The sequence below is a fragment of the Mytilus californianus genome, unplaced genomic scaffold (genome assembly GCF_021869535.1).
Source record: "Mytilus californianus isolate M0D057914Y unplaced genomic scaffold, xbMytCali1.0.p SCAF_3, whole genome shotgun sequence".
Classification (NCBI taxonomy): Eukaryota; Metazoa; Mollusca; class Bivalvia; order Mytilida; family Mytilidae; genus Mytilus; species Mytilus californianus.
The window spans coordinates 107,435,801-107,456,044 of record NW_026262679.1 but is presented as its reverse complement, the minus strand read 5'-3'; the positions used below and the strand labels follow the sequence as shown (position 1 = coordinate 107,456,044).

Here is a 20,244-nt window from a genome sequence, read left to right as displayed (position 1 = left end):
GATCCAATGGATGGATCTGTCCTAGAATTGTCACTTGTTTAGACGTACCTATATATATAAATAAAAATATAAAATGCCCAAAATTATCCAAGATCTTTCCCAAACCTCCTGTATTAGCTTTTCATACAGTCCGAAAGACTTATTTGTGAGAGCTGATATCTCCTCTAATAAAAGCTCGTCAACTGCAGGATGGTGCAAGCCGTGTGGTAACAGACGATGTCTGACTTGCCAACAAATACTGAATACTCAAACATTTACTTGCCACTCCACTGGGTCAGTATACACTATATATTGCAATGTTACTAGCAAAACCCAGAATGTTGTATACCTTCTTCAGTGTCGATGTCAGTGTGGCATGCAGTATGTTGGAACAGCCATTCAACAAACGCATTAATGGTCATCGAAGTGACTACACCTGCAAGCCCAACCTCCCCGTAAGTCGTCATATGAGATCACCTGGGAACGACCAAGCTGATCTCAAAAACCTTAACATCACTATCATAGACCACAACGAGGGTTGGTCAAGGGCCGACAGACTTGCTCGGGAAAGTTTTTGGATAAGAAAGTTAAGGACAGTTTCCCCAGAGGACATTAATGAAAAAAAGAAAAAAAAAAACAGAATGAGTCCCTACCATCACATGTTTCCTGTAACTCAAGCTTCCATACAAGACTCTCACAGTTTTAAGGAATTAATTCCTCCTCCCAAACATCAATATTGAAAAATTTACCAGCGTATTGATTCGTGATAATTTGTTTAACGAATAAGATAAGAATCATTTGACATCTTACTGATGAAGGATATTAGTTACCCGAAATATTTAACATTTGTTCATGATTTTACTTTTTTGGTGATGTTGTACCCTTTAAGACTTGCTTATTACATATATATAAACAAGCCTAAATTGAAAACAACGTTCAAACCTATGATTGCGTTGGATAAAAACCGCAATTTTTATACGTGTGCATGCAAAAACAAATTTCTTGTTAGAGGGGTCTAAATACAGCACAAACAACATTTTCCAAAAGACCAAAAAAGTGAAAAAGTATATTTTAACAAAACGCATTTGACTAACAGGTCGAACAACAAATGTTCTTAAACCCTGCTGACTGCCATTGGCGATTGCCAAATAAACGGATCACAAGGTGTAATAAATGGATCTAAATTAAAAATTTAATACCAAACAGAAAACAATAAACTTGCGGCAAAGATGGTATACCGCAAACAAAGGTGCAAAGATTTTTGTACACCATATCCGGATTTCGACAATTAATGTCTCTTCAGTGATGTTAGGAATCGAAACAGTATTTGGAAGGCCATGTAATTTACCTCAATTTAGGATATACTCTCGAATTTTGAGGAGTCAAATTAGGATGAACGGATCATATAAACCCGAAGGCAAATATAATACAAGCCCAAACGAAAAAATATAAACAAGCCTAAATTGAAAACAACGTTCAAACCTATGATTGCGTTGGATAAAACCGCAATTTTTATACGTGTGCATGCAAAAACAAATTTCTTGTTAGAGGGGTCTAAATACAGCACAAACAACATTTTCCAAAAGACCAAAAAAGTGAAAAAGTATATTTTAACAAAACGCATTTGACTAACAGGTCGAACAACAAATGTTCTTAAACCCTGCTGACTGCCATTGGCGATTGCCAAATAAACGGATCACAAGGTGTAATAAATGGATCTGAATTAAAAATTTAATACCAAACAGAAAACAATAAACTTGCGGCAAAGATGGTATACCGCAAACAAAGGTGCAAAGATTTTTGTACACCATATCCGGATTTCGACAATTAATGTCTCTTCAGTGATGTTAGGAATCGAAACAGTATTTGGAAGGCCATGTAATTTACCTCAATTTAGGATATACTCTCGAATTTTGAGGAGTCAAATTAGGATGAACGGATCATATAAACCCGAAGGCAAATATAACACAAGCCCAAACGAAAAAATATAAACAAGCCTAAATTGAAAACAACGTTCAAACCTATGATTGCGTTGGATAAAAACCGCAATTTTTATACGTGTGCATGCAAAAACAAATTTCTTGTTAGAGGGGTCTAAATACAGCACAAACAACATTTTCCAAAAGACCAAAAAAGTGAAAAAGTATATTTTAACAAAACGCATTTGACTAACAGGTCGAACAACAAATGTTCTTAAACCCTGCTGACTGCCATTGGCGATTGCCAAATAAACGGATCACAAGGTGTAATAAATGGATGCATATATATATACGCTAAAGTCCAATGGTCCGCGAAAGTATAGACGTATGAAACGTAGTTGGATTATGACGTTAACAGTCGTTTATACAAACCAAAAATGAACATGCCGGAATGTAAATTAAGAATATTTGATTAACAACTTTTAAACCAAATGTCCATGACTTAATTTCAGACCTAACCGTGCTTTGTCGGCTGAAGCAAATGTGTTGTTTTTTCGTGTGCTAGAAGAATGACTTGTGTCCTGCAGTCGACCATTTTACTATATAACTACAAAATAGCATACGCATATGTATCCTGTATCCTACTTCTATTGGAAGCGGACGGATACATTTAAATCATTGTTTACGTTGCAGTTTACTTTGCGGTCCCCGTTAAAATATTGTCGATTTTATTGAAAAGTAGCGTCGGTAGAATTATAAATTGTCGGCTAAAACATTAGTTTGTACATTGTAGGAAAATATAACATGTGTTTGTACTCGCTACGAAAAAGGAGAAAGCTCTGAGAACATCGCCTTTCTCTCTCATTTAAATTAAAGCTTAAACAAATAAATGTTACATATTCCGACAATGAACAAATTTTGTATTTGTAATTTACAACGACGACTGTAAGGGGAGGTGTTCACATTAGTGATAGACGGTGTGAACGGCAAGCTACACCAATTATCCAAATACTTAATACGCCCGAACTGTTAAAAATTCATTTACATGAAATATAGTATTTTGTGACACCTAAATTACCGTTTTAGCAATTTTTACGTGGTCGGTATTCTAAATTTAGAAACACACACTTAAGCCTACCGGTAAATTATAAAGCCTATCACATATGTTATACCATACTAGCTTTTGCAAAAAGAGTATTTTTTAACATCCATGTACTATAACGTGTTAACCCCTCTAACCTTACCCTTTTGGTCCATCGCACTTTAGCGTGATATACCATCGTTCTTTAGAAAACAATTAACCATCGTACTTTAGCGTGAGACACCATCGTAATTTAGCGTAGACCATCGCACTTTAGCGTGACCATCGCACTTTAGAGTACCATCGCACTTTAGAGTCCTACATATATATTATGGGAATGTATTTACACGCAGTTGTTGTAACATCTTAACTGACGTCATTTTGGAATTTTCGAGTTGTGCCAGTTCATATCTCTAATTACTATTTTCATTTTAGGCATGTCTTTGAGTCGTTTTTTGGAAATTTTAAAAATTTATTAGCGTCTCTACATACGATGTTCGGGTGAAACTGTTTCACTTTTTTTATCGTATAGAATTCAAGATTGCTATAGTTTAATAATCAGAATAGATTGATCTGATTCATTTTACACCGTGCTCATACTGATGAAGGATATCTGTTATCCGAAATATTTATAGTTACATTTGCTCGTTTATTGTCATTTTTTGGTGATGTTGTACCCTTTTAGACTGGTTATATATTATATTTTGTTGTGTACTGTGTCATATTTATATGATCCATCGCCCCGTAAGATTTATCGTTGGCTATTATTCAGTCATTTTATATATATATATATATATATACAAGTCTAAATTGAATACAACGTTCAAACCTATGATTGCGTTGGATAAAAACCGCAATTGTTATACGTGTGCATGCAAAGAAAATTTCTTGGGAGGGGGGTCTAAATACAGCACAAACAACATTTTCCAACAGACCAAATGTGTGAAAAAATATATTTTAACAAAACGCATTTAACTAGCAGGTCGAACAACTGATGTTCTTAAACCCTGCTGACTGCCATTGGCGATTGCCAAATAAACGGATCACAAGATGTAGCAAAATAGATCTTATTATTGATTTATTACCAAACAGAAAACAATAGACTTACGGAAAAGATGGTATACCGCAAAAAAAATTGTACACAATATCCGGATTTCGACAATTAATGTCTCTTCAGTGATGTTAGGAATCGAAACGGTATTTGGAAGGCCATATAATTTACCTCAATTTAGGATAGACTCTTGAATTTTGAAAGAGTCAAAATAGGATGAACGGATCATATAAACCCGAAGGCAAATATAATACAAGCCCAAACGAAAAAATATAAACAAGTCTAAATTGAAAACAACGTTCAAACCTATGATTGCGTTGGATAAAAACCGCAATTTTTATACGTGTGCATGCAAAACACATTTATTGGTAGAGGGACATAACACACACATATATATATATGTGTGTGTTATGGCAACACTTTCTGAATTTTCGTTGCCTTAATTATTAGTATAGGAAATTGTTTCTGCATGTAATGGTACATAAATATGAAACTATAATATTCTAACTTTTATTACATTAACGCATAAGTTACAAATAATTTCATATGCTATATTAGTTACATTATTTTCTTGTTTAAATTTACAAAGCCAAATCCGTGAAATTGATATGAAATCCTTCTGGGCTATCGCCATCTACATTATATACCTATTTACTTAAGAAATAACAGCGAATAATCGATCAGAACGACATGGAATGAAGTTTGTGACAGTTCATATACGTGATTCATTAATTCACAAATCCCGTTAAAAACAAACTTTAAATGTTGACATTGACTTAATTTTTTTCTAAAAACGATTTGGATAATCTAAAATCATGGAGGAATCTCAGTCTAGTCAGTCAGCATGGAAACGAAGCATGATAACTCGGTAAGTCCTAAAATTATATATTACAAAAGATATATTATTAAAAAAACGAGAGAAAAACACAAATAACCCAAAATCTGCCGATCCTACATAGGAAGACGAAGATATGGGTATAATAATTCAGTAAAAATTAACTTGTTGCTTGTTAAACTAATATGGAATAAGATGGGATTTCGTCTATTCATTATTTTTCATTTCGTCGATTTTTATGGGAGGGGGGGTTTTGCTTTACTATGATCTGTTAGCAGCATTTTGTTTCATTCACACGCACTAGCATAAAATCACTGATTATGGCCCGCATATAAAACCAATTATTGGAATAACATGACGGCTTTATAATATAAATTAATGGTACAACATCAAATTATATATAAAGGTTTCACTTTTTTCAGGATTCGTCCTGGAAAAATGACATGGCGAAATGTCAGGTATCACTATTAAAAGAATTGTTATCCGAGTAGGGGACACTTATAAAATAAATCCGACTGTAATTCTATTCGAAGACCAAAAGCATTCCATTGCTACGGCAGATAGAAAACGCATTTACATTCAGGTTTCAAACCCGTTTTTGTTTTCGCAACGAATTGTGAATTCCGGTATATTTGGGACATATATGTTCTAGGGAAAATCGTCAGTCGTATGTAAATTTGACTGTAGCAGTTTATAATATCATTGTATATAAAGCAAGATACCTATTCGTAGCTGAGCTTTTCGTCTTATTTTAAATAGACGTTGAAATATTGTATTTAGTTAATAATGTATAGATCATGAAGCTTTATAATAGACGAAGTTCTTTGCAATGACCTAATCGTATAGTCTCTGATAATTCTGTCTAAAATGGCGAATGTGTATTATTGAAAGATCAGACTTAAATGATACAATGAATTGAATTGCATGTACACTTTATATTATAAGCAGTATAATTACTGTAAATTTACACCGTTCAGCTAGAACTGGTCTACACAGGAAAGTTATTGCTTAATTTAATGTAAGTAAAGAGTAATTAAATGAAAATAAAATTTTATGATCTTGAAATCGTTTAATCAGCCGACACATTGTATTATTTTCTTCCACTGTCATTCTTAACTGAAATACATTTTATGGTCTAATTCAAACTGTGACGGGATATTTATTGTTTTGTAAAAGATCTCCCACAGCCCACTTTTATTCTACATGGATTATTTTTTTCTCATCAAAGCTGAATAGCACCTCCCCGTTTTTTCTTCTTCAAAATTAAGAAATAAATAACAGTATTTGATTTATTCAAAATTCTAATATGCCGTGGTTTTGTCTTAAATACAAATGACATAAATTTAGAAGTACAGTCCTCAAAAACTTTGATCGTTTTCAGGATATTTCTGTAATGCGATCTCGTTTAGGTTAACCGTTTTCACTTTTTAAAAACACGTATAATTAATAGGTACTTTATATCCTATAAACAAAACATAACTATGATGTTTACACAGGGAACATAGGATTGTATAGTACCTCTACTAAATTCTATGACACGTATGTATATATCCGTATCACTTACAGCAAATAGACCATGAAAAGGCCGCAAGTATGTGTATTCCTTGCTATTTTAATTTGTTTTTTGTTGGTACACATGTCGTTTGGTCGTATTTTTGACTAAATTGTCCATTTTAAGGTAAACTGTCATTAAACATGACTGCATTTCCGTGTAAAAAACTCTGACAGAACAATCGTGCCAAGTACTTATCCGATGGACTATGATCAGTTAGTTCCTGAATTTGAGGACCACGAAGTAACATTATATGATCCATTTTTACATTATGATAACTTTATTTTCCAAATTCTTCAGAAATTATGCACCAAGCATCATGATGTCATCATGGTGTTCCCATTATGTTGAAACAAGGATTTGTATAGTGAGGTATACAAATCCTTTGTTGAAACATTAATAATGTGATGGAAGTAAGTGCACCCATGATTAAGGAAGACCTATTATACACACCTTCAAAACATTAAAGGCTGAAGTTTTATAGATTGATGTGATAATTACCAGAACAGATCCTTGTAGGAAAACAGTAGTTTATATATGATACCCATATTCTTATTTGTAGAAAAAATTAATACAGGAGCATCATATATAAACTAATTCTATTGTAATATCGAATGGATATTATCCATACGATATTACAGTACCAGTATAGTTTATACGATGTCCCTCTATTCTTATTTAAGGACAATCGATATAAGAAGATGTGGTATGAGTGCCAATGAGACAACTCTCCATCCAAGTCACAATTTGTAAAAGTAAACCATTATAGGTCAAAGTACGGCCTTCAACTCGGAGCCTTGGCTCACACCGAACAGCAAGCTATAATTAAAGGGCCCCAAAAATGACTAGTGTAAAACCATTCAAACAGGAAAACCAAAGGTCTAATCTATATAAAAAACGAGAAACGAGAAACACTTATGAACCACATCAACAAACGACAACCACTGAACATCAGGTTGCTATTAAATAAGTTAAAATATAAAAAAGTATTTCTTACAAAGATCAATACACACAAAAAATACTTCGGAAAAGGGTGTCCATTCCACAAGCGCCTGTGAGCGTGGACACAGGATCCGTACTTTAATGAGATCGTTTTTCATCCTTCGAAATTACCCCTTAACTTACCGCCTACAAAAGACTGACAACTAATGCAAATGGTCACTCCTTTATGTTCAATATCTTTGTATAAAAATAAGAAGATGTGGTATGATTGCCAATGAGACAACTCTCCACCAGAGACCAAATGACATAGAAGTTTACAACTATATGTAACCGTATGGCCTTCAACAACGACCAAAACCAATACCGCATAGTCAGCTGTGAAAGCTAGTACCACGCCTTGAATTTGTCCACAAATCTGGATAGTGTACATTTGCTTGTCAAATAATGAGTATAGATTCTGTCCTAATTTTGGTGTTATAGTGTTGAGGTTATAGTGCACTGTTTTTAACTGGTGGTCTGTCGGATGAGTTGATGATACCCTTTATCAGAATATTTTTTCCTTCTTAAAACGTAGATATAATATATTATTTTGTGATTTTTCTATTTTGTATGTATGCGTCAAATTGGTAATTTTTTAAACGAATAAAAAATCTGTTAAAGGCCAGATATTGCAGCATACATTCTTCCTGTTATACATTAAACAGTATTTTGTCGATATTCATTCACGATGTAAAATATAAAACGAAATTGATTTATTTTTTTTCAAATCTTTCAAGAAGTTTTTCAAATGTCAAGCAATAATACTCTATAAAGAGTAGGTAAAATCGAGTTTCGACATTACCTTTCGGTGTTTTGTTTTGGAAACCACTTATATTAACTAGCTGGAAAGAAGCTGATCTGTATTTTTGTCGAAGTCTTCTTTAGCGGAGGACCATTTGATATTCTGAGGTGGGAGAGCAGGGGAATTTTTTTCTGGCGGAATATTCATTTTCGTAACCTTTTGCGATGCTCGCATATTTTTGTTCGTCATGCTAGAATTAATTTTCTATTTTGTACACAATTATTTCCTGCAAATAGCTGTATCTAGCGTTGCCGAATATTAATTTTTCTTCATCCCGTCCTGGGCAAGATTATTCATTTGCAGTTCTTACCAGGTCAGAATATTCGTTTGTTAAAATCATCCTGTCCTGTCAAAATGGTATGGTTCTACGGTTTTCTCTGCAATTATATAACAGTCTTATGTCGAAAGTGAATAAAATAATCTTGCAAGGTTCTTTAACTACTCTTTTAGATACGTTGATGATGTCCTGTCACTTTATAACCCACATTTCAATAATTGCATCCATCTCATAAAACCACTTGAGATTAAGATACTACCGAAACTAAATGCTTCATATCTTGATCTTTTCCTCTGCGTATAGCGTTTAAACATCTCTCAATTAATATGTCAACGGTTCTTGCATGTTCACACTATACGGACTACATTAGCAGGGGTGAGCTCTGAACGCAAAAACTGCTTAAACAGAGTAATAAGGAAGAACGACTGAAATCGACACAATACATAAGATACCGAAATACGATATGTCTGGGTCTCAACTCGCTATACAACGACATGTTTTCGCAGTCTTAAAAAGTCTTGTATGATTGTATGGTGGTCGGATAAGGCCATTTTGCGTTTTCGCTATCAATCGTCTCGTATCTTTGATCTGATTGGATAATTATTAACAATTTGAAGATAACCTGGCTGGATAGTATTATTTTCAAGTACTATCAATACTTCAGATGGGGGAGAGGAAGGGAAGGGGGGGGGGGGGGGGCATCGAAATTTTTTTACAAGATTTGAGATGTTCTGTATTTCAAACATGCAAATTATAGCTAATTTGATGAATACTCTAAATCAGTATCTGATTATTCATTAGAAGTGTTTAACACTTGATTCTGATGTCATATCTATATTTCTTGAGTCATAATTTTTGGCTACAAACTTCATTTCAATGTTTTATTCATGTGAGTCATGATCATCTTTTGTTTGTTTATTGGACATGAAGAATGACAATAATACGAAATTATAGTTTGACCTGGAGATGTGGAGTCAGACGACCCACACCCAATGCTTCCACTTAAAATTAAAAAAAATTGTTAAGGCAGGAAAGACTTCATTTTTTTTGCCTCGCTCTGCTTGGTTATATCATTAATATAAAAATTCCAAGTTTCAAAATGTTCTCCCAGGAACGTTTCAATGATAATTTACTAACTTCTTTAATAAAAGAAAGGAATCATGTGCTGTAATTGAGCGAATGTGTATTAAATGTCAATAAACCATAACAGGCATATCTATTAAAATAAACATTATATATATGTGCCTGTCCCAAGTCAGGAGCCTGTAATTGAGTGGTTGTCGTCTATTGCTGTTTCTCATATTTGTTTTTTTGTTTATTGTTTTGTATAGTTTGTTCTTGTGTTGTGCCGTTGCACCATTGTCCTGGGTTAGGAGAGGGTTGGCGCCTTCAACCATGTTTAACTCCGCCATATTCTTTATGTGCCTGTCCCAAGTTAGGAGCCTGTAGTTCAGTGGTTGTTGTTGGTTCATGTCTGTCATATTTGTTTTTCGTTAATTGTTTTGTTATAAAATATGCTGTTAGTTTTCTCAATTGAATTGTTTCACATTTTTCATGTCAGGGCCATTTATAGTCGACTTTACGACATGGGTTTTTCTCATTGTTGAAGGACGTACTGTTGCCTATTATTGTCTTAAATGATCCACCAAATTTGAACTTTGGTGGATAGTAGTCTCATTGGCAATCATACCACATCTCCTTATCTTTACATATCTAAAATTATAATAATATAAATAGAAATTGTATGCATGCCCTTTTTGTTTTAAATAATAAAAATATTGAAAAGTGCCGTTGGACTGAGGGGAGGGTGTTGAAATTTTCATGTCTTTAGAAGGGGGCCGTCTTGAATTTATTTTCCTTCTTCAAGGTAGGGACTTGAAAAAAAAGAGAAATTCAGGTGTTTCCTCCGGTTTCCTCCCATCCCCCGAATGAAAAAAAAATGACTGTTCCTAAATCTAATTTCCGATTTTCGATTTAAACTTATGATATCCTTTAAATACAGAGACGATGAATGACCTTTAAATTATTTGTGTAACGAAGTGGGCAAAACATAAATTCTTTATTCGCCGCGGAATAACTATCGTATAATATGTGTCTCTGCTATCAAGCTGGAAAACTAAATATTTGCTTTTCCCGCCAATATTAACTTTTTGTACGGGGAAAAGTTGTCATTGGAAACGGAAGTTGTTAGCGTAATGATATCAGTCGCGTATTAAGTATATGTATAGATTGTCGAAGAAAATAATTAACTTAATAAAACAATAAATTGATATGTTATATACCAGTAATTTCCTTACTACATTAATATAGAATTTTCAACTGATTAAAATATATACATATAACAAGAACTCTATTATACGGAGGTACTTCCGATAATGCACTTCGGTCAAGGTTGATAATAAACAGCTGAAAATCGAATGTTAGTTCAAGGTATCAGGCTTGAAAAGCCGTATTAGACTCTGATATAGATATCTACATTGTGTGATCAACAGTTTCAATTTAATAATTATTCATTTGAATACAATGTAAATAGTACCACCACATTAAACGATTATTTATCGAACAGTTGCGTGTACCCTAAACTTTTAACTATCACTTTTGCTTAAATAATAAATCACCAGATCACATAGATGTTTTTGGGTCAGAAATATGTGCCAGTCGGATGGTATGCGTTCTAGATTGTGTATATAGCGGACCAGTCGCCTAGAATGCGTTCTACATTGTGTATATAGGGGATGCTATATACACAAACTAGAATGCATATCCTCGATGACGATGATTGGAAGTACGTTACCCTAACTCGAAACGGAAGAAAAAAAGCACAACCTTGGAGCAAATGTTATCCACTGTGAATTTAAATATTCTTTACTTATTTGCAAACAGTCTGATACACTTTATTGGTGAATAGCTTCAGAAACATTGTCAATCTGTCTATGTTTCGTATTGTGACCCGATTCCGTAAAATAAGTAGACATGCTTGTAAGTTTGTAACCTTAGTCTTGGACGATGGCTTTTGGGCATGTGCAACAATATATAGTTCAGGTATATTGTATTATGATTTGAAAATTACAGAATAAATTTGAGATCAAATAACAAATGAATATCTTGATAAAAAGAGAAATTGGGACATACTGACTTTTTAATTCTCCCTACAACAGTTATTCTAATTTTTTCACATGACTTTCAATGGTCAATTGGAAAGTCCAGAATTAACACTTTAAACACGTTTAAGATAACTCGTGTTAAGATGTCACAATGTCATTAATGCATCAAAGTATTTTTTCATTTAATTTGCATTCAATGGCACAGGATTAAATCACTTTTACGAGGCAATAATCAGCATATTTTGTTTGATTAAAATACTACATCAAATCATTTTCTGATCTTAAGAAATCCGCTCACATACAGAATTTAAAAAATAATACTCTTGGCCTTAAAAAAAGGAAAATGAGCACCACATAACCTAGAATACAGATGATGACTCATTGTTGAGATGTCAATAATATTGCTGAAAGGATTTTCCCAAGAATTCAACGAAATCTAGGAGAGGAAAACAGTAATAGTGGAAATAGACGTTTAAACTAATAATATGCAAGAACATGCACATATTTCAGACCCCAAAATAGCTATGATATGAGCCCCTGTTCTTTAAAAAAATCAGATAATGGTTTTTTTTGATATGGGACAATAGACTTTTACAGTTAAATGGTATCCTTTAGCCCCCTTCAAATGACCATTACCTCAAAACAGTCACTGTTTGGATTTATCATACATGTACATATTAATTGCATGTGTTCCGAGCTTAATAGAAGGACTTCTAATGAAGAATATAATTTTTTTTAACAGTGTAGCAAACAAGATCAAGATGGGCAAGAAGCTAGAAAAGGGACTGAAAGAAAAAAATGCTTCTGCTGTCAGCCAAGATGAAGAAAATCCAAATAAAACTCCAGGTATGTAAACTGCTTGTACATGGTTATGTTGCATTGGACATTCACCTGAATTAACAGTCCCAGACTCTCAACTACTTAAATGCATCTATAGTTGTTACTTAGGTTTTGTTCTTTCTATTGTTAATAAAAGGTCCAATTTTTTCTCATAAAATAATATACTGGTGAAATATAAATTGAATTTTTAACCCTTTTTCATGCTCTTCTAGAAACAAATATTTTTTTAATTATTTGGAATAGAATCTTCAGTTGCAGTCATAATATCAGAGAGAGATAAAAATATGATATCTGCTTAAAAATGATTAAAAAAATCTAAAGATTTTTTAGACATTTGGTCAATCCTGTATATAACAGGTAATTACAGACTTTCACAGAAATATTTAATTTGGTACAGTAATGAATCACATTTTACAAATTAAACCCAACTATATTTTACTGGAACTGACCAACTGACTTTCAGAATTTACACCCTAAATGTTTGTTTTAAAATTATCAAGATATCAAGGTAATATCAGGTTTAAAATTAAAGTTTTCTATTAACTTAGTCATGTAAGTTGATGAAAGTTTCCATTCTCTTTTCCTTTAACCTGACTGAGATGAAAAATAATTGGTACAGTAGTATGAGAATAAGAAGTTTGTCACAATAATTTCTATTCCAATTTGAAAAACAAATACAAAAGGAAAAGAAAATATTAACAGAATACCCAAAACATGCATGCTTCTGATTCAGTAGTTTTATTAGTTTCATTAAATACAACAATACCATGAATACCTGATACAACATGTACAAACATTTAATATGATAAAAAATGATACAGATATAATACATATGTTGAAATCTACTGACTGTTCTCTGCAAAATTAGATACAGGGAGATTATCTCTTTGTCAACAGTTTATTTTTACACTATATTTATGTTTGTTGAAAGTATTAATTTCATGGTTAAATTAAGTTTAGTTCTGTGAATCTGTAGAAGTGAACTATCTTTAACAAGCTGGACACTGTTCAAGTTTCAACTTACTCAAAAACTATATCTGTGGACTCTTGAAATTTTTATTCAATTTTTGTAAGATCAATTTAGATCATATATAGTAAGTTGTGTCAGTCATATATTTACATCTTGTAAGTTGTGTCAATCATAGACAAAACTAAAGTTCAGTTTTCATTGTAAGTTTGTGCAATTTCCAAATCTGCCCATTGCGTTGACCCACTCTCCAAATATATTTCAAGTTAAGTGCTACAAATATATAATTTCCTAATTTTTCTAACAACTACATTGAATCAATGCCTTTAAATATCCCAAAAAAATTTCAGGAACAGCCTTTCAACAACTTTATGCATTTATTTTTTTATTTACAGTTAAAGAACTCGTTTTGGCAAATATAGACATGAATAGTATGAAATTTAATTTTGTTCAACAAGTTTTTGTTCTTCATGTTTTTTATGATTGTATTGAGCATGAAATGTAAGACAGAAGTTCAAATTTTGTCTTTTGATAAATGGTATCAGATCTTCCAACTTTATTCTAAAACAAATAATTTTCAAGTGATTTTATAACACTTCAATCTCATTAACAGAACATTGCATCAAAATTGTTTTACTTAAGATATGAAGTCTATGAAAGAATTTTACATGACATTTTAAAATAATATATGAGGATGTTCTGAAACTCAAAATGCACATTTTTGAACTTCTGAAATATGATAGTTTATAATTGTTTCAGTATTTTACATGACAAATCAATGATTTTAGACACTATTGAGTTGTAGACTGTTTATCTCAATAAAATTTGAATTGAAAATTTAAAAGACCAAAATAAATACAGCCCCATAGAGATTTTCATTAGTCTCTATTCTCTGGGCCTGTAGAATAATACTTATTTCAAAGACTGTTATCTTTTTTGTTTTGAGTGGATTACGTGTACATGTCTATTTCAAGAAAGGTAACTGAAATTGTCATATATCATTAATATTAAGACAATCATGTAATGTTAATCTACTATAGTTACTGCACAGTTGTAAAAAACTGTATCTTTGAGCATGCTTACCATTACCATTGAAGACAGGTTGTTACTGAAAACAAGGCTTAATCTGTTTCAAATCACCTTATTATACCCCATCCAATGAAGTTGCAGAGGGTATAATGTTTTTCACCCGTTCGTCTGTCTGTCCGTCCGTTAGTCCTGTTCTTGTCATCACAACTCCTCTGAATCCGCACAACAGAATTTTATGAAACTTTGTAGATAATAAGGACAAACTATGTAGATGTGCATATCGACAGAAAATTACAATTCAATTTTTAGCTCACCTGACCCAAAGGGTCAAGTGAGCTTTTCTCATCACTTGTCGTCCGTCGTTGTCTGTTGTCGTTAGCTTTTTACAAAAATCTTCTCCTCTGAAACCACTGGGCCAAATTTAACCAAACTTGGCCACAATCATCATTAGGGTATCTAGTTTAAAAAATGTGTCCGATGACCCCGCCAACCAACCAAGATGGCCGCCATGGCTAAAAATAGAACATAGGGGTAAAATGTAGATTTTGGCTTATATCTCTGAAACCAAAGCATTTAGAGTAAATCTGACAGGGTAAAACTGATTATCAGGTCAAGATCTATCTGCCCTGAAATTTTCAGACAAATCTGACAACTTGTTGTTGGGTTGCTGCCCCTGAATTGGTAATTTTAAGGAAATTTTGCAGTTTTTGGTTATTATCTTGAATATTATTATAGATAGAGATAAACTGTAAACAGCAATAGTGTTTAGCAAAGTAAGATCTACAAATAAGTTGCCATGACCAAAATTGTCAGTCGACCCCTTTAGGAGTTAATGCCCTTAATAGTCAATTTTTAACAATTTTTCGTAAATTTTTGTAATCTTTTACAAAAATCTTCTTCTCTGAAACTACTGATACAAATTTAACCATACTTGGCCATAATCATTATTAGGGTATCTAGTTTAAAAAATTTGTCCGATGACCCCGCCTTTCAACCATCATGGCCAACTTAGTTAAAAATAGAACATAGGGGTAAAATGCAGTTTTTGGTTTATATCTCTGAAACTAAAGCATTTAGAGCAAATCTGACAGGTGGCAAAAATGTTCATCAGATTTAGATTTATCTGCCCTGAAATTTTCAGACAAATCCGATGACCCGTTGTTGGGTTGCTGCCCCTGAGTTAGTAATTTTACAAAAATTATGCAGTTTTTTGTAATTATCCTAGATATCATTATAATATCTAATATCTTATACTATTAATTATGATTTTAACCTTATTTTACATGATTTCCAAAGCATCAGTAAATACAGGTGAGCGACACAGGCTCTTGAGAGCCTCTAGTTTTTCTAGGAGTTATGCCCCTTTAACTTAGAATTTTAGCCAAAATATACTACTGCAAGAGTTTGTCATCGCAACTCCTCTGAAACCACACAACAGAATTTCATGAAACTTTGTAGATAATAAGGACATACTATGTAGATGTGCCTATCAACAGGAAAATACAATGGATTTTTTTTTCTAGGAGTTATGCCCCTTTGAACTTAGAATTTTAGCCCAATTATACTACTGCAACAGTTTGTCATCGCAACTTCTCTGAAACCACACAACAGAATTTCATGAAACTTTGTAGATAATAAGGACATACTATGTAGATGTGCATATCCACAAGATCGATCAGTTGACTTTTGTAGAGTTATGAGTCTTTGAACTTAGAAATCTGGTGAGATTTGTTTGTCCAGTGACAATGTGGGGGTGTGGGGTATGTGAGCGTGCTCACAAAGGTTCTTTCATTAAAATTTCATATAGAACAAAGCAGATATTTTGCATTTGAAAGTTTGATGTTTACAAATGACATTTTTTATACTTGTAGAGCCCTACAGTTGTACAGGGAATTTTCAGGCAGATTTTACAGAATTATGCCGACGCAACAGCATGACATATATACCACCAATAATTCCGAGAGCTCGTCCTCCAACAGTAATGGGCCATACAGAAAGTGGAAAACCAGATAAAGGCAAGGGGAAAGCTCCACAGGCTCCTGTTGAGCCTGATCCTGATCCGGAGCAAGATTTGGATGGTGGTGTGTAGTTTGTTGTGCATTGAAATAAACTCTGTAAAAATGTTATCATTCATGAGGTATCAGTTCTAGTAGTTGTAGTGGCACATTCAAATCTGGAAATTTATTCAAAATTTCATACTTGAAATGTATCTAGTGTTAAACTACTAGCCACTCAATATTGACGAAAAAATATCGAAAATTGTCATCCATGATTGAAAGCACTTTTACAGTATACACTAATGATACAAAAATATGAACAAAAACCATATTTTATAACTGATAATCATAAAAAATTACCTTTTTATTGTTCAATTACAAGATATTGAAAATGTTATTTTGTAATCGTTTTCATAAATTAATTTATGTCCAAATATTATGCAGTTATTCTTTACACTGCATACTTCTTTTTTGTGGCTAAATATGGTTTAAGTAATTTAACCTAGTATTTTTTTTGGGGAAAAAATCGAAATTTCAATTTGTGAATGGTGGCAAGAGAAAAAGGGAAATTAGGTGCATTGTAGATTTTAGATGGCAAATTATATATCTTTTTTAATGAAAATGTAGATGTTTTGCCATGAATTTTTCAGCATATATGGAGTAGTTTTTAAAATGACTAGCAAATCAGTTATGTAATAAAATCAATTGTTTTATATAATCTGTATAACAATTTTGATTTAAATCTGTTACAGTCATAATTTTAGATACAAATCTGTATTTTGTGGATGTTTCCTTAATATAATCCTTATTCCTTGGCAGATTTTATTACATTACAGCATTAATTTTTCACTATGAACAACATTCAGTAACTATAGAAATAAGAACTTTTAACAAGCATTACTGTAAATAATACAAATCAAATGGAAAGAGGTGATAGTTGTAGTGTAGTTTCACTAATTGGGTAAATTTTGGGCATGATCATGTAGGTGCATATATATGCTTATAGATTGACTAACTAAATTAATATCATATTTTTGAATATCAAAGTATCTTGAAGTTAACATATATTTAAGTCCAAGTATACATGCATGTGCAACATTTCAGACTTTTTTTATAATTTTTTGTATGCATAAAAAAAATGTTGGACTGCATCTGAATATTCAGCTTATTTATAGAATAATGATATATGCATCAATTATACTTCCTGAGAAACAATGAATTAAAATTTGTCTAACAGATAAATTTATAGAATGTATGTAAAAAGCATAAACCTATGGATCTACAGAATTTTGATTAAAATATAATATGTTCTTGCTATGAAAATTTGTGTTTAAATGAGATAGAATTTATATGGGGTCACTGTATTCCTTTTTTCGGTATACTATATATCAATTAGTTTTGATATGTAGAGTGAAAATTGTGTTAAAAAAACAAAAAAATTGTAATGGCTTCACACTGCAAAATCTTATTTTTGCCTGTTTTTCATACATCACTTAATCTTAAATGATTTAGACATCAATAACAATTGCAGTGAACCCCTTAAATTATCACATCATTGAAACAGAAATGTTCACAGCAAATTGAGCAATAACATATTATTTTAAAGTGAAATTCATTCTTCTTTTACTTCAGAGTTCCAAACTCATCAGTACCCATATGAGCTAAACTAAACTTGATCTAACCTAAAATGAACCCTAAGCTTAAACAAACCATAACTTAACACTTATGTGCAGGGAACCTTAAGTTAAAAGAAGGCCCAAAATTCGGTGGATGGAAATTGAGAAATAGCAGTTTAGATTTTTTTAAATGCATTTTTTGGTCAATTTTTACAAGCAGTCTATACATTTATAGATTTATTTCACAAATTTAAACTATAAATACAACATGTATCCATTTTTCGATAACCAGATGTAGCTTAACAATTTCTAAATGCATGCAAAACTTCATAACAATCTGAAATACCACTAAATGTTTAGCTCACCGTTCCGAAGGAACTGTGAGCTTTTGCCATCACCCGGCGCCGTCATCCGTCCGGTGTAAACTATTTCAAACATCTTCTCTTCTGAAACTACTGAATCAATTCCAACCAAACTTAAGTTGAATGATCCTTAGGGTATCTAGAATAAAGTTTGTCTGTTTCGTCAAAAAACATGGCCGCCATGGCTAAAAGTAGAACATAGGGGTAAAATGCAGTTTTTGGTTTATATCTCAAAAACCAAAGCATTTAGAGCAAATCTGACAGGGTAAAAATGTTCATTAGGTCAAGTTCTATCAGCCCTGAATCAGATGAATCTAACAACCCATTGTTGGGTTGCTGCCACTAAATTGGTAATTATAAGGAAATTTTGCAGCTTTTGGTTATTATCTTGAATATTATCATAGATAAAGATAAACTGTAAACAGCAAAAATGTTCAGCAAGGTAAGATCTACAAATAAATTTTTATTTGACCAAAATTGTCAATTGACCTATTAAGGAGTAATTGCCCTTTAAGGACAATTTTACACAATTTGCTTATCATGTTTTCTAACTTTAAAAAATCTCCTCTGAAACTACTGAACCAATTCCAATTAAACTTAAATTGAATGATCCTTAGGGTATCTAGAATAAAGTTTGTGTTTTATTTTCTGTTTCGTCAAAAAACATGGCCGCCATGGCTAAAAATAGAACATAGGGGTAAAATGCAATTTTTGGCTTATATCTCAAAAACTAAAGCATTTAGAGCAAATCAGACAAGAATGTTAAAGTATTCATTACGTCAATGTCTACCTACCCTGAAATTATCAGCCAAATCAGGTATCTGATTTTTAGGGTTATTGCCCCTGAATTGATGATTTTAAGGAAATTTTGCAGTTTTCGATTATTATCTTGAATATTATTATAGATAAAGATAAACTGTAAACAGCAAAAATGTTCAGCAAAGTAAGATCTACAAATAAATTTCATATGACAAAAATTGTCAATTGACCCCTTAAGGAGTTATTGTCCTTTAAAGACAATTTTTCACAATTTGTTCATCTAATCTAGTTTGCTTACTTTAGAAAATCTTCTCCTTTGAAACTGCTAAATCAATTTCAGCCAAACTTGGGCTGAATGAGTTTCAGAGTATCTTGTATAAATTTTGTATTTTATTTCTTTGTACGTCAAGAAATATAGCCACTATGGCTAAAATGAAACATAGGGGTAAAATGCATTTTTTTTGCTTTTGAAGAAAATATGACAGATACAAAGAACATTTAAATGGCATTTTTAAACCACTCATTAATATATATTGAAAAGCAAAAAATAATCATTGATGAAATATTTAAGCCAAAAATTACAGGTGAACGATTCAGGCTCTTGAGAGCCTCTTGTTTTCTTTGCCTTTAATAATAAATACATTACTCTTTCTATTAGAGGTTTTGTTATCTTAAAGCTTTTAAAAATTTATCTAAATCTAAATCAAAATGACAAAAGTAAGAGAGACTTGATAGGATATTTTATTTACATTGAATCACACATATACATAGCTTAAGCATACATTTATTAAAAGTTTTAGAATTTTATTTTTAAAAAATGTGAAAATGTTGCAAAGCATCTAGAAAGATGCTAGAATTCATCATGTATTTAGAATTTATAATTCATTAGAATATTAAGATTTATTACAACAAAGTTCGTCTATTTAACAGAAGGAGTGGAAGCTCCACCAAAGACATTTACAATGAAAGACAAATTTGAATACTTCAGACCTAGTGTACAAGTAGAAATGGAAAACTTTGATAAACCAGACACAGTGACTGAAATTTACATTAGAGGTAAATTTTAGTATACATTATAAAAACTAGCATATCT

The 20,244-nt window shown here is 32.2% G+C and overlaps 1 protein-coding gene across 13 annotated transcripts in view; it reads left to right on the top strand.

Annotated features, from left to right (window-relative positions):
• LOC127735708 (leucine-rich repeat-containing protein 71-like) overlaps positions 1-20,244 on the top strand; it is a 51,094-nt gene that overhangs the window by 7,625 nt on the left and 23,225 nt on the right. For 9 of the 13 annotated variants that reach the window (XM_052245980.1, XM_052245977.1, XM_052245972.1 and 6 more), the window contains exons 2-4: positions 12,324-12,427; positions 16,289-16,498; positions 20,082-20,207. In XM_052245980.1, coding sequence (XP_052101940.1) covers positions 12,324-12,427; positions 16,289-16,498; positions 20,082-20,207 — 440 coding nt within the window. Of the gene's footprint in view, positions 1-10,850; positions 10,908-12,323; positions 12,428-16,288; positions 16,499-20,081; positions 20,208-20,244 lie in introns of those variants that run through there. The other 4 variants (XM_052245975.1, XM_052245976.1, XM_052245970.1 and 1 more) reach the window with 4 other exon arrangements.